General features: G+C 47.6%; 1 protein-coding gene across 1 annotated transcript in view; it reads left to right on the top strand.

Moving 5' to 3' along the window:
• The window catches only part of MED27 (mediator complex subunit 27), a 200,307-nt gene that overhangs the window by 157,614 nt on the left and 28,632 nt on the right, over positions 1-14,061 (top strand). The window contains exon 5 of the mRNA XM_019638919.1: positions 11,826-11,933. Coding sequence (XP_019494464.1) covers positions 11,826-11,933 — 108 coding nt within the window. The remainder of the gene's footprint in view (positions 1-11,825; positions 11,934-14,061) is intronic.

Genomic DNA, 14,061 nt, shown 5'->3' with positions numbered 1-14,061 from the left:
GCGTATCTGCAGTCCTGGCCACATGACGCTGTAGGAATCAGGCTCTTAAACACCAGCGCCTCAGTTTCCCCTTTTGTCCTGGTTATCACTGCAAACAGTTTGTGAATGGATTTTATATACATGCAAATTGCTACTATGCAAACTAGATTAAATGCCCTAGATTTCTCTAGGGATTCCTGGTGAGTTGAAGTCCAGGGTTTGATTTATTTAAAATCGAGTTATAGGAATTCACAGTTTTCAGTACATTCCTTCAAACCAACTAGTTTAATTTTAAGCTCCCCTAAATAGAAGCCAAAAAAAAAAGTTTTTCGGTGTTGTAACTCCTGCATGTTTTTAAGGACACAGCGAGCTGCATCATCAAACACAGAAGGACCAGCCAGGCTCGCGTACGTCTCTCTCGTTGTTGTTAACTTGCTTGCCACTGTTCCTTTCGCAGCTCACAGAACTGTGGGGCATCTTTTCCCATTCATATTAATTGGATTTTAAAGTGACCTTGTCCATGTATTGATTTGAATTAAAATTTTCTACATCAAGGTCAAGTTGACACACATCCTACAGTGGAAATATTAAACCGCCAAGAGCTTCCTAGCAGGGTATCGACAGGAGGAGTGGAGATGTAACGGAGCCAGGTTGGCCACAGAGAGCACCACGATACCATTCCGATGGAGGTGGCAAGTGGCAGATCTGTGTGGGGGCCACTTTTGCCTGGATTTGAATCTGCCCCCCCACCTCTTTGGGGGAAGAGCGCCCCTCAGCCGGGATAATGCTACTCAGGCGCGTGGGTTCAGAATGAGGTTTTAGTTCATCTGAATTCACACGGGCAGCCTGGAAAAAGGGGGCCTGTTATGACCATTCATAAACTTGAACTATCTGGCCAAGAGCTCGGCTGTGAGGCCCGTTCTGTGAACCTGCCATGTAACATCTCTGCATGTAGACACGTTCCCACAGTATCTTAAACGTCATAAAAGGGGCATGGTTCGCTTCCTCTCTGTCTTTCCCTCTTCTGCTTTATCTCATTTCAGGACAGAGCAAAACCATCCACCTGGTGGTGCTCAAGCCAGACCCTTTAGTTCCCCGCTTTTCTCACCTCACATCCGTCTATCGGCAGATCACGTCAACTCCGTCCTAAATCCATCGGCTTCTCACCTCCTCTGCTATGCTTGCCCAGGGAGCTGCCGTCCACCCCTCTTGACGTCTCCCCTCTTCTCAGTCCCTCCACGAAGCAGGCAGGAGCCTCTGCTGAGACCCCGCATGGCTCCCGTGTCAGCCCAGCTGAGGTGAAACTCCTGCGGAGCCTCCAAGGCTCTCCCTCCCCAGCCTGGCTGGCCTGCCGCCCCGCTGGCCCGCTGCTCCTCAGACACCCGGTCTTTTCCTCCAGGTCCTTAGGGCCTGGGCTGCTCCCCCAGCGCTTTGCATGGCCTGGCTCAGTCTAAGCCAACAAGTTGCAGCTGAACGTGAACCACCCCAGTGTCCAGCTCCGTCTGCATAGCCCCCTGTGTTGGGGTGTGTTTGTTTATTGTCTGCCGACACCCCCCTCCAGAATGCCCACTCAGGAGACGTGGTTTTGCTGCCTGCTCCATCTCTAATCCTTAGAACAATGCTCGCCACATAGTGGGAGTTTAGTAAACATCTGAGTGAATTGAATGAACAAATGAATAATCGAATGATCTGATCTAAGTGCCATTTTTTTCACACATCGGTATTACCTGGATAATCTCTCTTGAAGCTTTCCCCATTTTGTTCATTTCCTTCAAAACTTTTTGCAAATTATGTTTCTTTTTATACTCATTTGTTGCCTGCCTCCTCCATTAGACTATTAGCTCTCCGAATGTCTTTTTTATCTCTGTACCTAATGCCTGGCCTGCACATAATATGCATTTAACAAATAAATGTTGGAGAGAAGGAGGAAAGAACTGGAGATGCGAGCCTTTTGCAATCCAGGGCAGCTCTGGGTTCCACTGCGCATCTGTCTGTCCGTCCCGCTGCCCGCCCCCTCTCACTGCACAGCCTCCTCCTTATATTAGTGCTCCTTTTTGTCCCCAGTCTTCTCCGTGTTCTCCAGTCCATATTCTGGAAGGCGCAGTCTACCTAGCCCCGCCGGAATGGGCAGAGCCCTGTACCAGGCCACCGTGAGGGCCCACCTTGCACCGGTACCTACCCTGGGCCAGCTGGCTCCCTGGGCGGCAGGGCAGCTCAGTGAGACAGGAGCAGGGAGTGCATTGGGTTTTTCAATGTCACGTTCAGGACAGGGCGCAAGTCACGGGGACGTGCCACCACGGTTCCTCTTCACACCTATTAGGAGAAACTTGGCGTTTTCCATGTGTTGGAGACAACAGAAGTCAGCGTCTCCTTTTGTCGGTTAATGTGGATCCCAGGTCATTCTCATAAAATCCTTTGGAGTCGCGTTGCCCTATTTTTATACAGTCATCGTACTCTCCTTTTTCCTGGAAGGGTTTCATGTTATATATTTGATTATATGTTTTATAAATTAAAATAAACTAAAACTTTTTTGACAACTTGGAGGCTTATTCACTGTAAGGAAAACCCCAACGGTCACCTGAAACCAACATGAGGAAGCACAGTTTTTCTCTATTTTCTATTTGTTTCCTTATATTGTGTGTGAATTTTTGTTATTGTTTAACAATTACTAAACATAGTGACTGCAGTGATAGTAACAATTCCTACCACACAGTGAGTGCCGGTAGTGACTCCCCGGACACTTAATGGCACTGGCTGCCCATCCTTAGAAAGGTTTCATTTTAGAAACGAGAAAGCTGGAGCTCACGTGGGCTGGTTTTCCAGGGTCACGCTACTCCGTATGTGGCAGAGGCAGGATTTGAACGTGGGTCTCTCGGGCTCCAAAGCCCTGGGTCTTGTCCCTGCACCATGCTGCCTTTCCCCTGTGACGGGACTGACGGGAGTAACCCAGCTTGACCATGGATGGAGTTATGGCCAGGTTTTCATCACAGTGCTAAGTGCTTCATGTCCCATGGGATTTCCTCCTCACAGTGGCCTTATCCTGGTTCTCAGGCAATGAAACTGGGGTTTATCAGGCCAAATAACTTGTCCCCGATCACACAGCCAGGAAGGGGCAGAGCCAACATCTAAAGTCAGGCCTGTTTTTCTTCCAGGGCCCATAAATGTAACGCCACACTCTTGCCTTGCTGGCAAGTTGATTTTCTGACCTGTTGGGAGAAAGGACCTGAAGTCAGCTTATCTGCCTCATTTTTCCTGGGTCTTTGTCGGAAGGAAAAATGTAATTCAGCTCTTGGGCCTTAACAACTTTGTATCTGAAGTTTAGTCCCTGTGTGGGAGCTGCTGTGTGTTTCCTTTCTCGCGCTGCATTCCGTTGCGTGCATTTTGTCATCGCAGGAACAACTGATCGGCCCCATTGAGCAAAGTGAGTCTCCGCGTGGAAGGACGTCCGGTTTCTCTTTGACGATCCCTTGATGTGACCTCTTGGTTCCCAAGTCACGTAGCCCCAGTTTCTTTCTACAAGCTGGTTACTGTGCAGCCCTTTGCCTCCTGGTGGCCTCCTCGTACAGGCCACGACAGCCAGCTCATCTTCTCTGCCCCGGCGCTGGCCTGTCTGCCTTTTCTCGTGGCCATGTCCGGTTTTACAGTTGTCCTGGAAAGAGGCAGCGGCCAGTTTCCCTCAGAGCTCCTTAGTTTTCAACTCCCCTTGCTGCTGCAGCTTCTCAAGGCCTGCTGTCGAGAGAAATGTCCCCAGCGTGACTGTCAGGACTACACATCTGAGGTGTGATCAAAAGATATGGTGACTGTTTAAATGAAAATTATTATAATAAAAGACACATTGCCGTTACTCCCCCTCAAAATACTCCCCCTCGCTTCGAACCCACTTATCCCATCGTTCTTGCCACTTTCTGAAGCAGTTCTGGAAGTCCTCTTTCGTGAGTGTCTTTACTTCATCCTCCATCATGACAGTGCTCCGTGTCACACATCGCTTCTGGTATGGCAATTTCTGTCAAATAAAAACATGACGGTGTGTCCTCATCCACCTTATTCACCGGATCTGGTACCTGCGACTTCTGGTTCTTCCCCAAAGTGAAAATGTCTCAGGACATCAAGACAGCCACGACAGCACAACTAAAGACACTCACGAAGGAGGGCTTCCAGAACTGCTTCAGAAAGTGGCAAGAACGATGGGATAAGTGGGTTCGAAGCGAGGGGGAGTTTTCTAAGGGGATTAATGGCAATGTCTTTTACTGTAATAATTTTTTTAAGCATTCCTCGTACCTACCAGCTGTGCAGAAAACAGTGCTAACTTTCTAAAAAACAGTAAAATTAGATGAAGCAAGTCCTGTAATAGCATCTTCTAGGTGGGGTCAGGAGTGTGAGTCTAAAGCCATTTGTGAGAGAGCCAGAAGTCTTGCAAAGCAAGGTTTTGAGCTGCTACCAGAGACCCAGAGAAGATGGCTGGGCAGTTGGAGGATTAGATGGCCCAACGCTCCGTGGTCACCATTTCTTGTGATATAGAGACACTGGTGGGGTCGTGGACCAGGCATGAGAGGGAAGACAGCAGGAGGCAAGCTTCTGGATCCGCACAGAAAAGCAGTGACCTTGCACTCAAATCTTTCAAAACCTCAGCTTTCTTCTATTAAGAATGAAAATAAGACACCTGCCTGGGCTGCATCCCGGGGTTCTTAGACAGATGGAGCTGCAGCCTGGGGGGCACGCCCCTGGCCTTGTCATAGAGCCAAGGGTACACCTGCGTCATTCGGGGGAGACCCCCCCCAGGAGTTAGGGAAAGCCTGGGTGGCTCTGAACATTTCCAGGCCACATTTAGGACCACCTCTTGGAGGAGTGTTCCATGGGACCCATTTGGGGAGTGCTCAGCTGTACCTTTCAAAACGTGTGATAAATTGAGCAGGCGCAGAACCCCGCATTTTCTGATGGTGCACCCCCTCCCTGAACTTCCTCAAGGACACCATGAGCCCCATGTGCTTTAGCACCAACGTGCCCCCCAGTTATTTCATGTCAGTTTCATCACCTCCTTCAAGCTAGGAGCCATATTTGATACTTCTTAACCTTCCTGGGCTTCAGCTTATCACTTTAAATATGGGAGAGTGGGTAAAATAATTTTTAAAATCCTTTCCAGCTCTCAAGTTATATGATTCTCTGAATCAGTATCCTCACCCAGGGCTTTTCGTAGCACAAACACTTACTTATTCAATAAATAAATGCTTATTACGATCATTCACTTTATTGTTTGCTTTCTCTGGAATTAGTACAAAGAGGGAGGTTTTTCGTGCTGTACTAGAGGAAACGGTTCCTAAACTTCCTGCAGATACGCCAGCTGCTTCTCCCCCCCTCCCCCACCTTTCTAACTCCACTTTGAAAAGCATTGCTGAAAGTACCCCAGACCCCTTCAGGGTACCTACGTATTAGACTTGAACCTTATTTGTATCTGGGAAATAACATTTGTGTGTGGCTTTTTCTTTTTTTTAAATATCCCTTTCCCAAAGCAAAGCTCAGCCATGCAGCTTTGTCCGAATGACAAATACTGAGCTGCCCCTACGCCTCCCACACACGGCTTTATGCCGGGTCAGGCACACTGCCTCTGGTCCTGGGTTCCTCAAGCCAATAAGCTTTGGGTCAGCTCGCGGCCCCTGGGTCCTAGACGCAGATAGCGCGCGAGTTCAAGTGCCTTTCCCATGCACATGTCCCAGCGGAACAGGTTTCAGGCGATGGGCCTCTCTCACCTGCTGAGCTCACATGGCCGCCAGTGTAGATGGCATCCCAGCCACCAGATTTGCTGTGTGTGTTCAGTAGCATTTGGTGGCAGAGTGAACTCCGTATTTTTGCTGTTGCCCTCAACTCCACTCCCCCTTTGCCTTTCCTGTCTTGGGACTTGCCTTGCCCTAGTGAACTAGAAGTTCTCTTACTGACTGCAGCTTGGCAGGCAGCTGCTGTAAGACCTGGTGGAGAAGCCCTCCGATGGCAGCCCTAGCTGCCCAGAACGCCGCCAGCCCTGACGAGGGGCCAGGCAGTGGTAGTACTTCTCAGGGCACGTGCCCGGAAGGGCGGTGGCCGGCGGGGAGGCCCACCGGCCTCCTTGTCAAGTGCACCTTAGTTCCTGCTGACTAAGCGCCGTGCTTCTTTGACTCCCAGGACTCGCGTTGAACATTCACAGGGACAGATGCAGAAGGAGTGTTGAGTGAGCTCTTTGGAAATGTGCTGCTCAGGATAGAAGAAGTGTTACCTTGGCAACAGCAAGCCTGCTTCATTACCAGATGGCATTATCTTTGTTTGTAGGATCCCGTCACAGTTGCCAAGAACCGACCTGTAGCCGCTGTCACCGGGCGCTGTGCCTGTGACCACAGCCCGCCGTGGCGAGTTTGCAGAACAGTGTCCATTCCCTGTGTGTGAGGCCATGTCAGTCTACCAGAACTCCAAGGTCATTACAGCCTCATGCATCCAGATACACGAGAGCCTGAATCATTGTAGAGCGATGTAAGGACTGGAAGAATGTTAGGGAACATGCGTTAAGCTCTCTCGATGGCGGAACTTGAAGGGCTCACACTCACTCTGAAGAGAGACAGAGGCCGACAGCTGTGACGTTTCGATGTGCACCCACAGCCGCGTGTTTCACACGGATCAGCTCAGCTAATTTCCTCGACAGGCCCCTCTGCGTGTCGCAGCTGAGTAAACAGGCACAAGAGGCTGTTTGGTCCTTGGACACACTGCCTGGAAGTGGCAGATGTAGGACTGAAGCCCAGTGCACTTGACCTTTGCTCTCAGTGCCTTCCTTTGGGAGTCGGGGTCTGGTTAGATCAGCCCACATCTTCCCCCAAACTGCCCGGACCTTCAGGCTTGCAAACTTTCTGCTCAGCAGTCATTCATCAGGAAGCACATTTTTGTTCCTACCTCAGGGCCCAGCGCAACTGTCAGCCACTCTCTGCAGCTTTGCTGTAGCCCCAGGTGTGACAGCAGAAAAGTAAATTAACATAAGTGGCAAGCTCCCTGTGTCGGAGGCAGTGCCCGTTCCAGCTTTGATGTTAACTGGCTTCAAGTCATCTCACTCTGAAGTCCTGACAAGGGTTTGGGCAGAGTTGCCACAGGGAACATACTTATTCTGTGCGGGGCCCAATCCCTCACCTTTTATCAGTGCATGGTCTCACGGATGCCTCCTAGCGTGCTGAGATGGGGCTGTCATCCTCTCCATTAGACGGGAGGGAGGTGATGTTCAGAGAAGGTGGGGCGGTAACCGCGGTAACTGGGCCGATCTGTCCAGTAGCAGAGCCGAGACCTGATGCCCAAGCCTCAAAATGTTAGGCTTCAAATTTGAGTATATAGTTGCATTATTGACCACGTTAAAAATTTAAAAAGGCATAATTATGTGCATATTCAACCTACATGAACACCAGGGTCCTTTCTGGCTCTGTAAAAAAATAAGAATGGACAGATTTTGTAGAACTTCATGGATTTAAAAGATAGTAAACCAGAGCGAGACTTCGCAACACTGACTGCCCATAAACTATAACAGTCCAGTACAGGTGCAAGCCATTGGGGAAGTGGGGGGTACGTGTATGAAAAGAAAAAAATGGAAAGGAAAACATTCACCCTAATTCAGATTCATAAAATAAAAATTTATAACCTATCAAAAATTACTTGCCCTTCTTGCCCTGGTGGTGGTCTTAAAATACCATTTCCCACTGAAAATACCCAGGGCTGCTTGACAAGATGACCTCAGACAGGGATGGTGTAAGACAGCAAGGAAGCCAGCAAAGAGACTAGGATTACGATGAAAAGGCTCCCCGTTAGGGAGAGGCTGTCAGCCACAGACAGGACAACGTGAGCATCAGTAAGAAAATAATTGCATCAGACAGAAACACATCAAGTATGTTTACATCCATGCGTTCATAATAATGTTAGGGGGTGAAAAAGTAATCCCATCTACATTGGAAGAGAACTAGTGATCCAATACATTGTTTTGAAAACTGGTAAAGAAAAAGAATTGAGCATTTATCCCACCTTTCCTATCTAATAAAGTCTACCACTGGGTAACCAGATAGTAGATAAGGGGGAGTTTTTCTCTCTAAAAGCATTACTGCTAGTAAAAGAAGACTGAATGAACGCATTGGAAAGTGACGGCCTGTAACCCTGGTGCATTAATGTGTCAACAGGGCCAGCATCACACAGAGATGCCCCACCTCACGTGCCTCCTGTTGGTAAACCCTCACACCGCTCGTGAAAAAAAAAAAATCAAGCCTGAATCCCATCTAATTACGTTTACAGAAAGTACAGAGTAGGGAAGAACATGCAGAGGCCATCAGCAAAATCCTGCCCGGAAAACTCTAGGGAAAAAAAAGACCCAGTTGTGTCAACCAGTCAAATGGGGGGAAGGGCTAGAGGCAGGGAGACCTTTCGTTTAGGAAAGACTTATGAGACAAGTCAGCCAATCAGGTTGAGTGTGTGTGCCGTGCTCAGGTCAACTTTAAAATGTGGTATTTATGAAGCTGTTGGAAATTTGAACACTGACTGGGCTGTAGCTTTGATAATATTGGAGAATTTCTGGTTTATTAGGTATAGGTTGTCATCATGGTTGCTGTGCTTTTTTGTTTTCAGAGCCCTTATCTTTTTGACATATAGGCTGAAGTACTTACACATGATGTCATATCATGGCTGTTATTGGTTTCAAAGTAATACAGGAAGGGAAAAGTGGGTGGGGGTGAAGCAAGATTTGCCAAGAGTTGTAACTGTTCAAGTTGGGATGGGCCCATGGGGGGTCTTTATACTATTTCATTTATTTATTTATTTTATTAAATTATTTTTTATTATGAAATACACATTTTTTAGAATTAGTTTCAGCTGTATAACACAGTGCACTAGTTATGCTTTTTACCCCTCGAAGTGACAACCCCCCTCCCCCAATCCACCACCCCATTTCCCCCCAATATCATACATCTCTATTACAAATCCCTTGACTCCACTCCCACACTATACTCTACGTCCCATGACTATATATTCATTTATTTTTGTATGTGTTTTTAAATCTTCCATACTAAAAAGACTTCAAGAAATAAATTAAGTTGGTACTTCCGAAAGGGCTGGGTTTTATTTTCTCTTACTTTTATTTAATGTCACCTATTGCTGGCAGGAGGGAAATGAAATAGGTGCGTTTGTCCGTACCTTTCTGGTTGGCATAGCCCTGTGGTGAGCACTTGGACAGACTGTATCAAAAACCTTAAGATATTTGTACTGTTTGCCCCAGTAATTACAGCTCTACAAATCTATCAAGAAAGAATCCCAAATGTAGTGAAAGCTTTGTGAACAAAAGCTTTGTGAACAATAGCAGCCGTATTTATCCGAGAGAAAACATGGAAGCAACTAGTGTCCAACAAGTAGGAGAAATTATAGTATGTCCGCTGACATGCAGCATGGAATGCTGGTGTTTTTTTGTTTGTTTGTTTGTTTTTTTAAAGATTTTTTTATTGGGGAATTGGGGGAAGGGGAACAGACAAGTTGCTATACTTTGGTTCTTCAGTCTAGTTGTGGAAGACGTTGCTTCACTGGCCCAAGTTGGCACCATCATTGCGCTCTTCCCGGGCGAGGCAGATCAGTCGCCGGCTTCTGGACAGCCGCTCACTGCGGCTGCTGGCCGCTCACGCTGGCTGCCGGCTACACACGGTAGCCCATGGCAACTGACTGCAGCAGGGGCTGCAGCCTACCCCGTTGCCGGTGACTCACCGCAGCCCAGCTCCAGGTTGAGCTGTTGTTCAGCATCTTAGCTGTAGAGGGCAGTGTCACTGGCCCTCATATGTGGGATCCGAACCGGGGCCCTCTGGCGTCCCAAACCAGCTCTTAACCAACACACCACTTGACCGGCCTGGAATGCTGGCTTTGAAGACTGCAAAGCAATATGGAACAATGCTTATTTATAATTTTAAATAAAATTTTGATTTGAAATTATATGTAGCTTCAATTATAAACATGCTAGAAATTAAAAAACCATAAATCTTTGTTAGTTAGTCAAAAGAGTGAGAGGAAGTACCCCAACATGTTAATGGTGATTATCTTTGGATGACTTTGAACAATTATTTTCTTCCTTTTTTCTCTAATTTTAGATTTTTCCATCTAATAATAAGCATTATTATTACTAATACTTTTTAGTATTAGTTAACTTTAGAATACCAAAATTCACTTTTAAAAAACAAAATTAAATATAAAATTTCTAGTATCTTTAGTGTGTCTTTTTCTGAATTCCATCTTAAGAAACTTGAGAAATCACTAAGGCAATTTATCAGTTCATTCAAGTCAGCTAGACTTCGTTTTTTTTTAAGGACACAATTGCTTAGTTATCTGTGCTTATTATTAGCAGACAGTTAAAATGTGCGGTTGAAAACAGTGGCCCTTTGGAGCCTCCTGAGAGGCTATTAATTTCAGTGCTTGTAATTACAAAATTATCACTCGATTCCTTTCCCTCCCTCCCTCCCTCTTTCCCTCACTTCCTCCCAATAAACTGCATGTAACGTGGAGACAGTTCTGTTCCTACCTTGGTTTATTGGCATCCTGAAATGGCGATTCCCAGTTATGTAAGAAACAGCCCTTTAAATGTCACATGACATAGCAATATTTTAAGGGACCGTACATGTTTTTATTAATAATCTATTAAATGTAAATAAGTGTATCCTATCTTTTTCTTGCCCCGTTTATATTCTGTACCATTTTAGGCATATAAATAGAGACATCAACTCAGACCTAGAAGTAATTGAAGGAATGTTCGCTGATAACTGAGACTAATCAATGAAAGAGGAAGGTGGTTATTGTGAACAATCAATTGAAAAACCGCAAGGAATTGGGGACATAAGGAAAGGGCGGTTGAGGTGGCATCCCCAGAAACACACTGCTGTTGGGGGCGGAGGCTCTGGTCTTACGCAGACCAGGGCTCCTTTTCAGCTACCTCTGTGGTGTCAGAGCTTCATCGGAACAGCGGACCCTGGGCCTGGATGGTCCTGTGCCACGTCTCCCTCTAGGGTCTCATCTAGGCGATGAAGAGAGGATGCTCCGCAAAGTGTGGGCAGGACCACCTGTGCCCCCAGAAGACAGGAAGGTGCTGCTTCTATTCTTGGTGCTGAGCCTGTTTCAGCAAGCACAGCAGGTTACTTTTTCCCTGGCATGTGTGAAACTGCACTTTTCTAGGTGGGGTGTTTTGTTTTTTTTTAATCCATAATATGTACTTAAAGTTCTAAAGGAATAAAAGCACTTAAATATATTTCCAGGATCATGTTCCTTTTTGGAGATAAAATCCAGCTACTGTCCATTTACCTGCAGAATTTCTTTGGTATTGGTTCCGCACCTCTTCCCAGCTATTAGAAATAGATAGTTCCGCCAGGGGTCCTTGGTGCCTGCCTTCGATCTCTCTGTTGAACTCTCTCCATGGTCAGGGGTGCACATAGGGCCATGACGTCATATGAAGACATGTGCTCATTCTCTGCTACAATGCCAGAATCATAGGTCAGCCTCCGAAGAAGATAACCTGAAGACAGAAAAATCAAACGTGTGAAACTCATCCTGAGAGTTTATAAGTCAAAATTATAAATTCAGGGTAGTTCGATGAATTGGCGGCCGCACCATCTTTAAGGGGTGAAGGAAGAACTTCCGTTGTTGGGCGTTTGTCCTTCGATGCTTTCGGAGGCTGGCACCGGGGCGCCACCCGGCCTCCCCTTGGCGTGTCCCCTGGCGTGTCCCCTGGCGCGTCCCCTGGCGCGTCCCCTGCCGCAGCCTTCTCCTGGTCTCGCGCGACTTCGCGTGGTGTGCGTGCTCACGGTAAGCGGTCACGTTTCCTGCATGTGTTTTCACAGGTGACCTTGGGGAAGGTGTTGAAGGTGATCGTCGTCATGCGGAGCTTGTTCATCGACCGAACCATAGTAAAGGGGTACAGCGAGAACGTGTACACGGAAGACGGCAAGGTGAGCGCTCCGCGGGCTCCTCCCGGCGCAAACGCAGCAGGTCCCCGGACGAGGGACGCGCGACACCAGCGCTCAGCGCTGAAATGATCAGCAGGCCCGGGTTTGTCAGTAAGACGATGAACGCTTCACAGAGTCATCTCTCGTGCCCCTTGCATTTTTCATCAAGCTTCTGCTTTTTCCTTTAAGCCTGATGGCCTTAGTTGAATTTCTAATTTATCACCTTAGACCCTAGTTGCCTCATTAAATGTGTCTTCTGAGAAAATAGATTTTTTTTTTTTCCTGCTTAGTGGCGCAGCACATCAGTAGCCCAGGGCTCAGCATTTTGCTTTTCCTCGAACCATGGGGACACTTTGAGTTCATTTGACACACAACCCGCCCACGGCCTTTTTCTGCGAAACTAACAAGTAGCCCTCAGGAAGCTGCTTCCCCACAGCCGCACGCACGGAATACTGCACCCAAAAGAAGATAAGTTATTTCCATGGGTGATTTGTTTCATGGAAAGTTCACCCATGCAAAGCCCTGATTCCTCCTGACTGCACACCGTCCATATGGCTCTGTGGCGCGCGTCAGAGGACGCTAATGGGAGCTGACAGCCCTCGTTTGTGTTTGCTCCCGGAGTGTAATGAGCACTGGGCCTGAGATGCCCACCCAGACGCACCCTGGTCGCCCCCCAGCACCCGGTCTCCGCCTGCCCCTCCCTCGGGAGCCTTCCTTTCCCTTCATGAATCCCATTAAAATGTAAAAGTTTGTTCGTGCCAGCGCTCACCACCCAACGGCCACGTTATAATGAGGATAGAAAGTTCTTCAAAAAAAGGTGACAAATGTAGCTTAGCACATAACTTTGTGTTATGGTAGAGGTATGACCCGTAAAGTAACGAGATTTGTATTTTGAACAAGTAACCCAGCATTTCTGCATTTCCACGTTTTATGCCAGTGTTGTCAACTTGGAAGCCGCTCTTCCTCCAGGTGTTCTGCCAAGTTCCCATACACCTCCCAGTGGCAGCAGAGTATTCCTTTAGAGGAGACTTTTCCTTTTGGGGAAACCTGAATGTCTTCCTAGCAAGTGTGGAGAGGAAAATAGATCATCGGGGCAGGCGTCATCTGTTGTGTGTGTGGTTTCTGAACTCTGATGGCTGTTCTAACCAAGAAATTCTAAACTGCGAGGCAGCTGCAGAGCCGTGCTGGGGAAGGGGGTTCCCAGGCCAAGGGCCCCCGGTCAGTGGTCACTTAGGGACGTGGTTCTCACGGCTTTTGTTCAAGGTTTACAGCTTCACGGTCACACCTGGTGGGAAACAGCCATTGCCCTTCAGAGGACTTGCAAGTGAAATGGGGAGATAAAGAATAAATACATAAAAAGTTAGGTAATAATAACGACCATGCTACAAAAGACACCAAATTCAGGATGCAAATGATGCATGCCCTGAGTTTAGATTATGCGGAGTAGAGATTTTACCTACTCTGCCTGAGATCTTGAATGTTACAGTAACCGCCCCATACTGAAAGTGTCCAAAATAATATATATAAAGCCCTTAGCACTCTGCCACCTCATAAATGATAACTAGTGTTTTTTATTAAAAAGTAGGCTCGCGGGCATACCTGTAGCATCTCTCTCTCATTACTCCTCCTCAGCTGCTCTAGGTAGTTCCTTCCCTACTCCCAGATTCCCAGGCATTCTTGTCTCCCTTTGCTCTGCCCCTCGGCGGTTCTCATCCACCCCTTCAGTTTCACATGCCATCCACACAGCTCCCTCCTGATTTGTTCTTACATTAGACTGCGCCTCCCCAGATGTACTCAAATTCAGCCTGTCCAAAACTAACCTCGTCACCTCCCTTCCTAAACTCAGCTTCCTTACGCTGTTCCCTGTCTGGGTTAATTGTGCCACCGCCTGATTGTGCAGACCTTCCCTCCCGTCTTCCCCATATCCAGTCTGTCGGCGGGTTCCGGTGATCCTCCCCCCTTAAACATCTCAAATCGGCCCCCTCCTGTCCGTCTCCACTCCCGTTGGGTTCTCATTATCTCTCAGCCGAAGCACTGCTCCGGCCTTCTCGCTTTTGTCTGCAGTCTTACTTCCTCCACAGTCTGCCCGTCGCTTGGCTTCCAGAGCTGTCTTCCTAACGTACACGTCCAC

The sequence above is a fragment of the Hipposideros armiger genome, unplaced genomic scaffold (genome assembly GCF_001890085.2).
Source record: "Hipposideros armiger isolate ML-2016 unplaced genomic scaffold, ASM189008v1 scaffold_3, whole genome shotgun sequence".
NCBI lineage: Eukaryota > Metazoa > Chordata > Mammalia > Chiroptera > Hipposideridae > Hipposideros > Hipposideros armiger.
The sequence above is the reverse complement of the archived record's forward strand: the minus strand, read 5'-3'. Positions and strand labels throughout refer to the sequence as shown.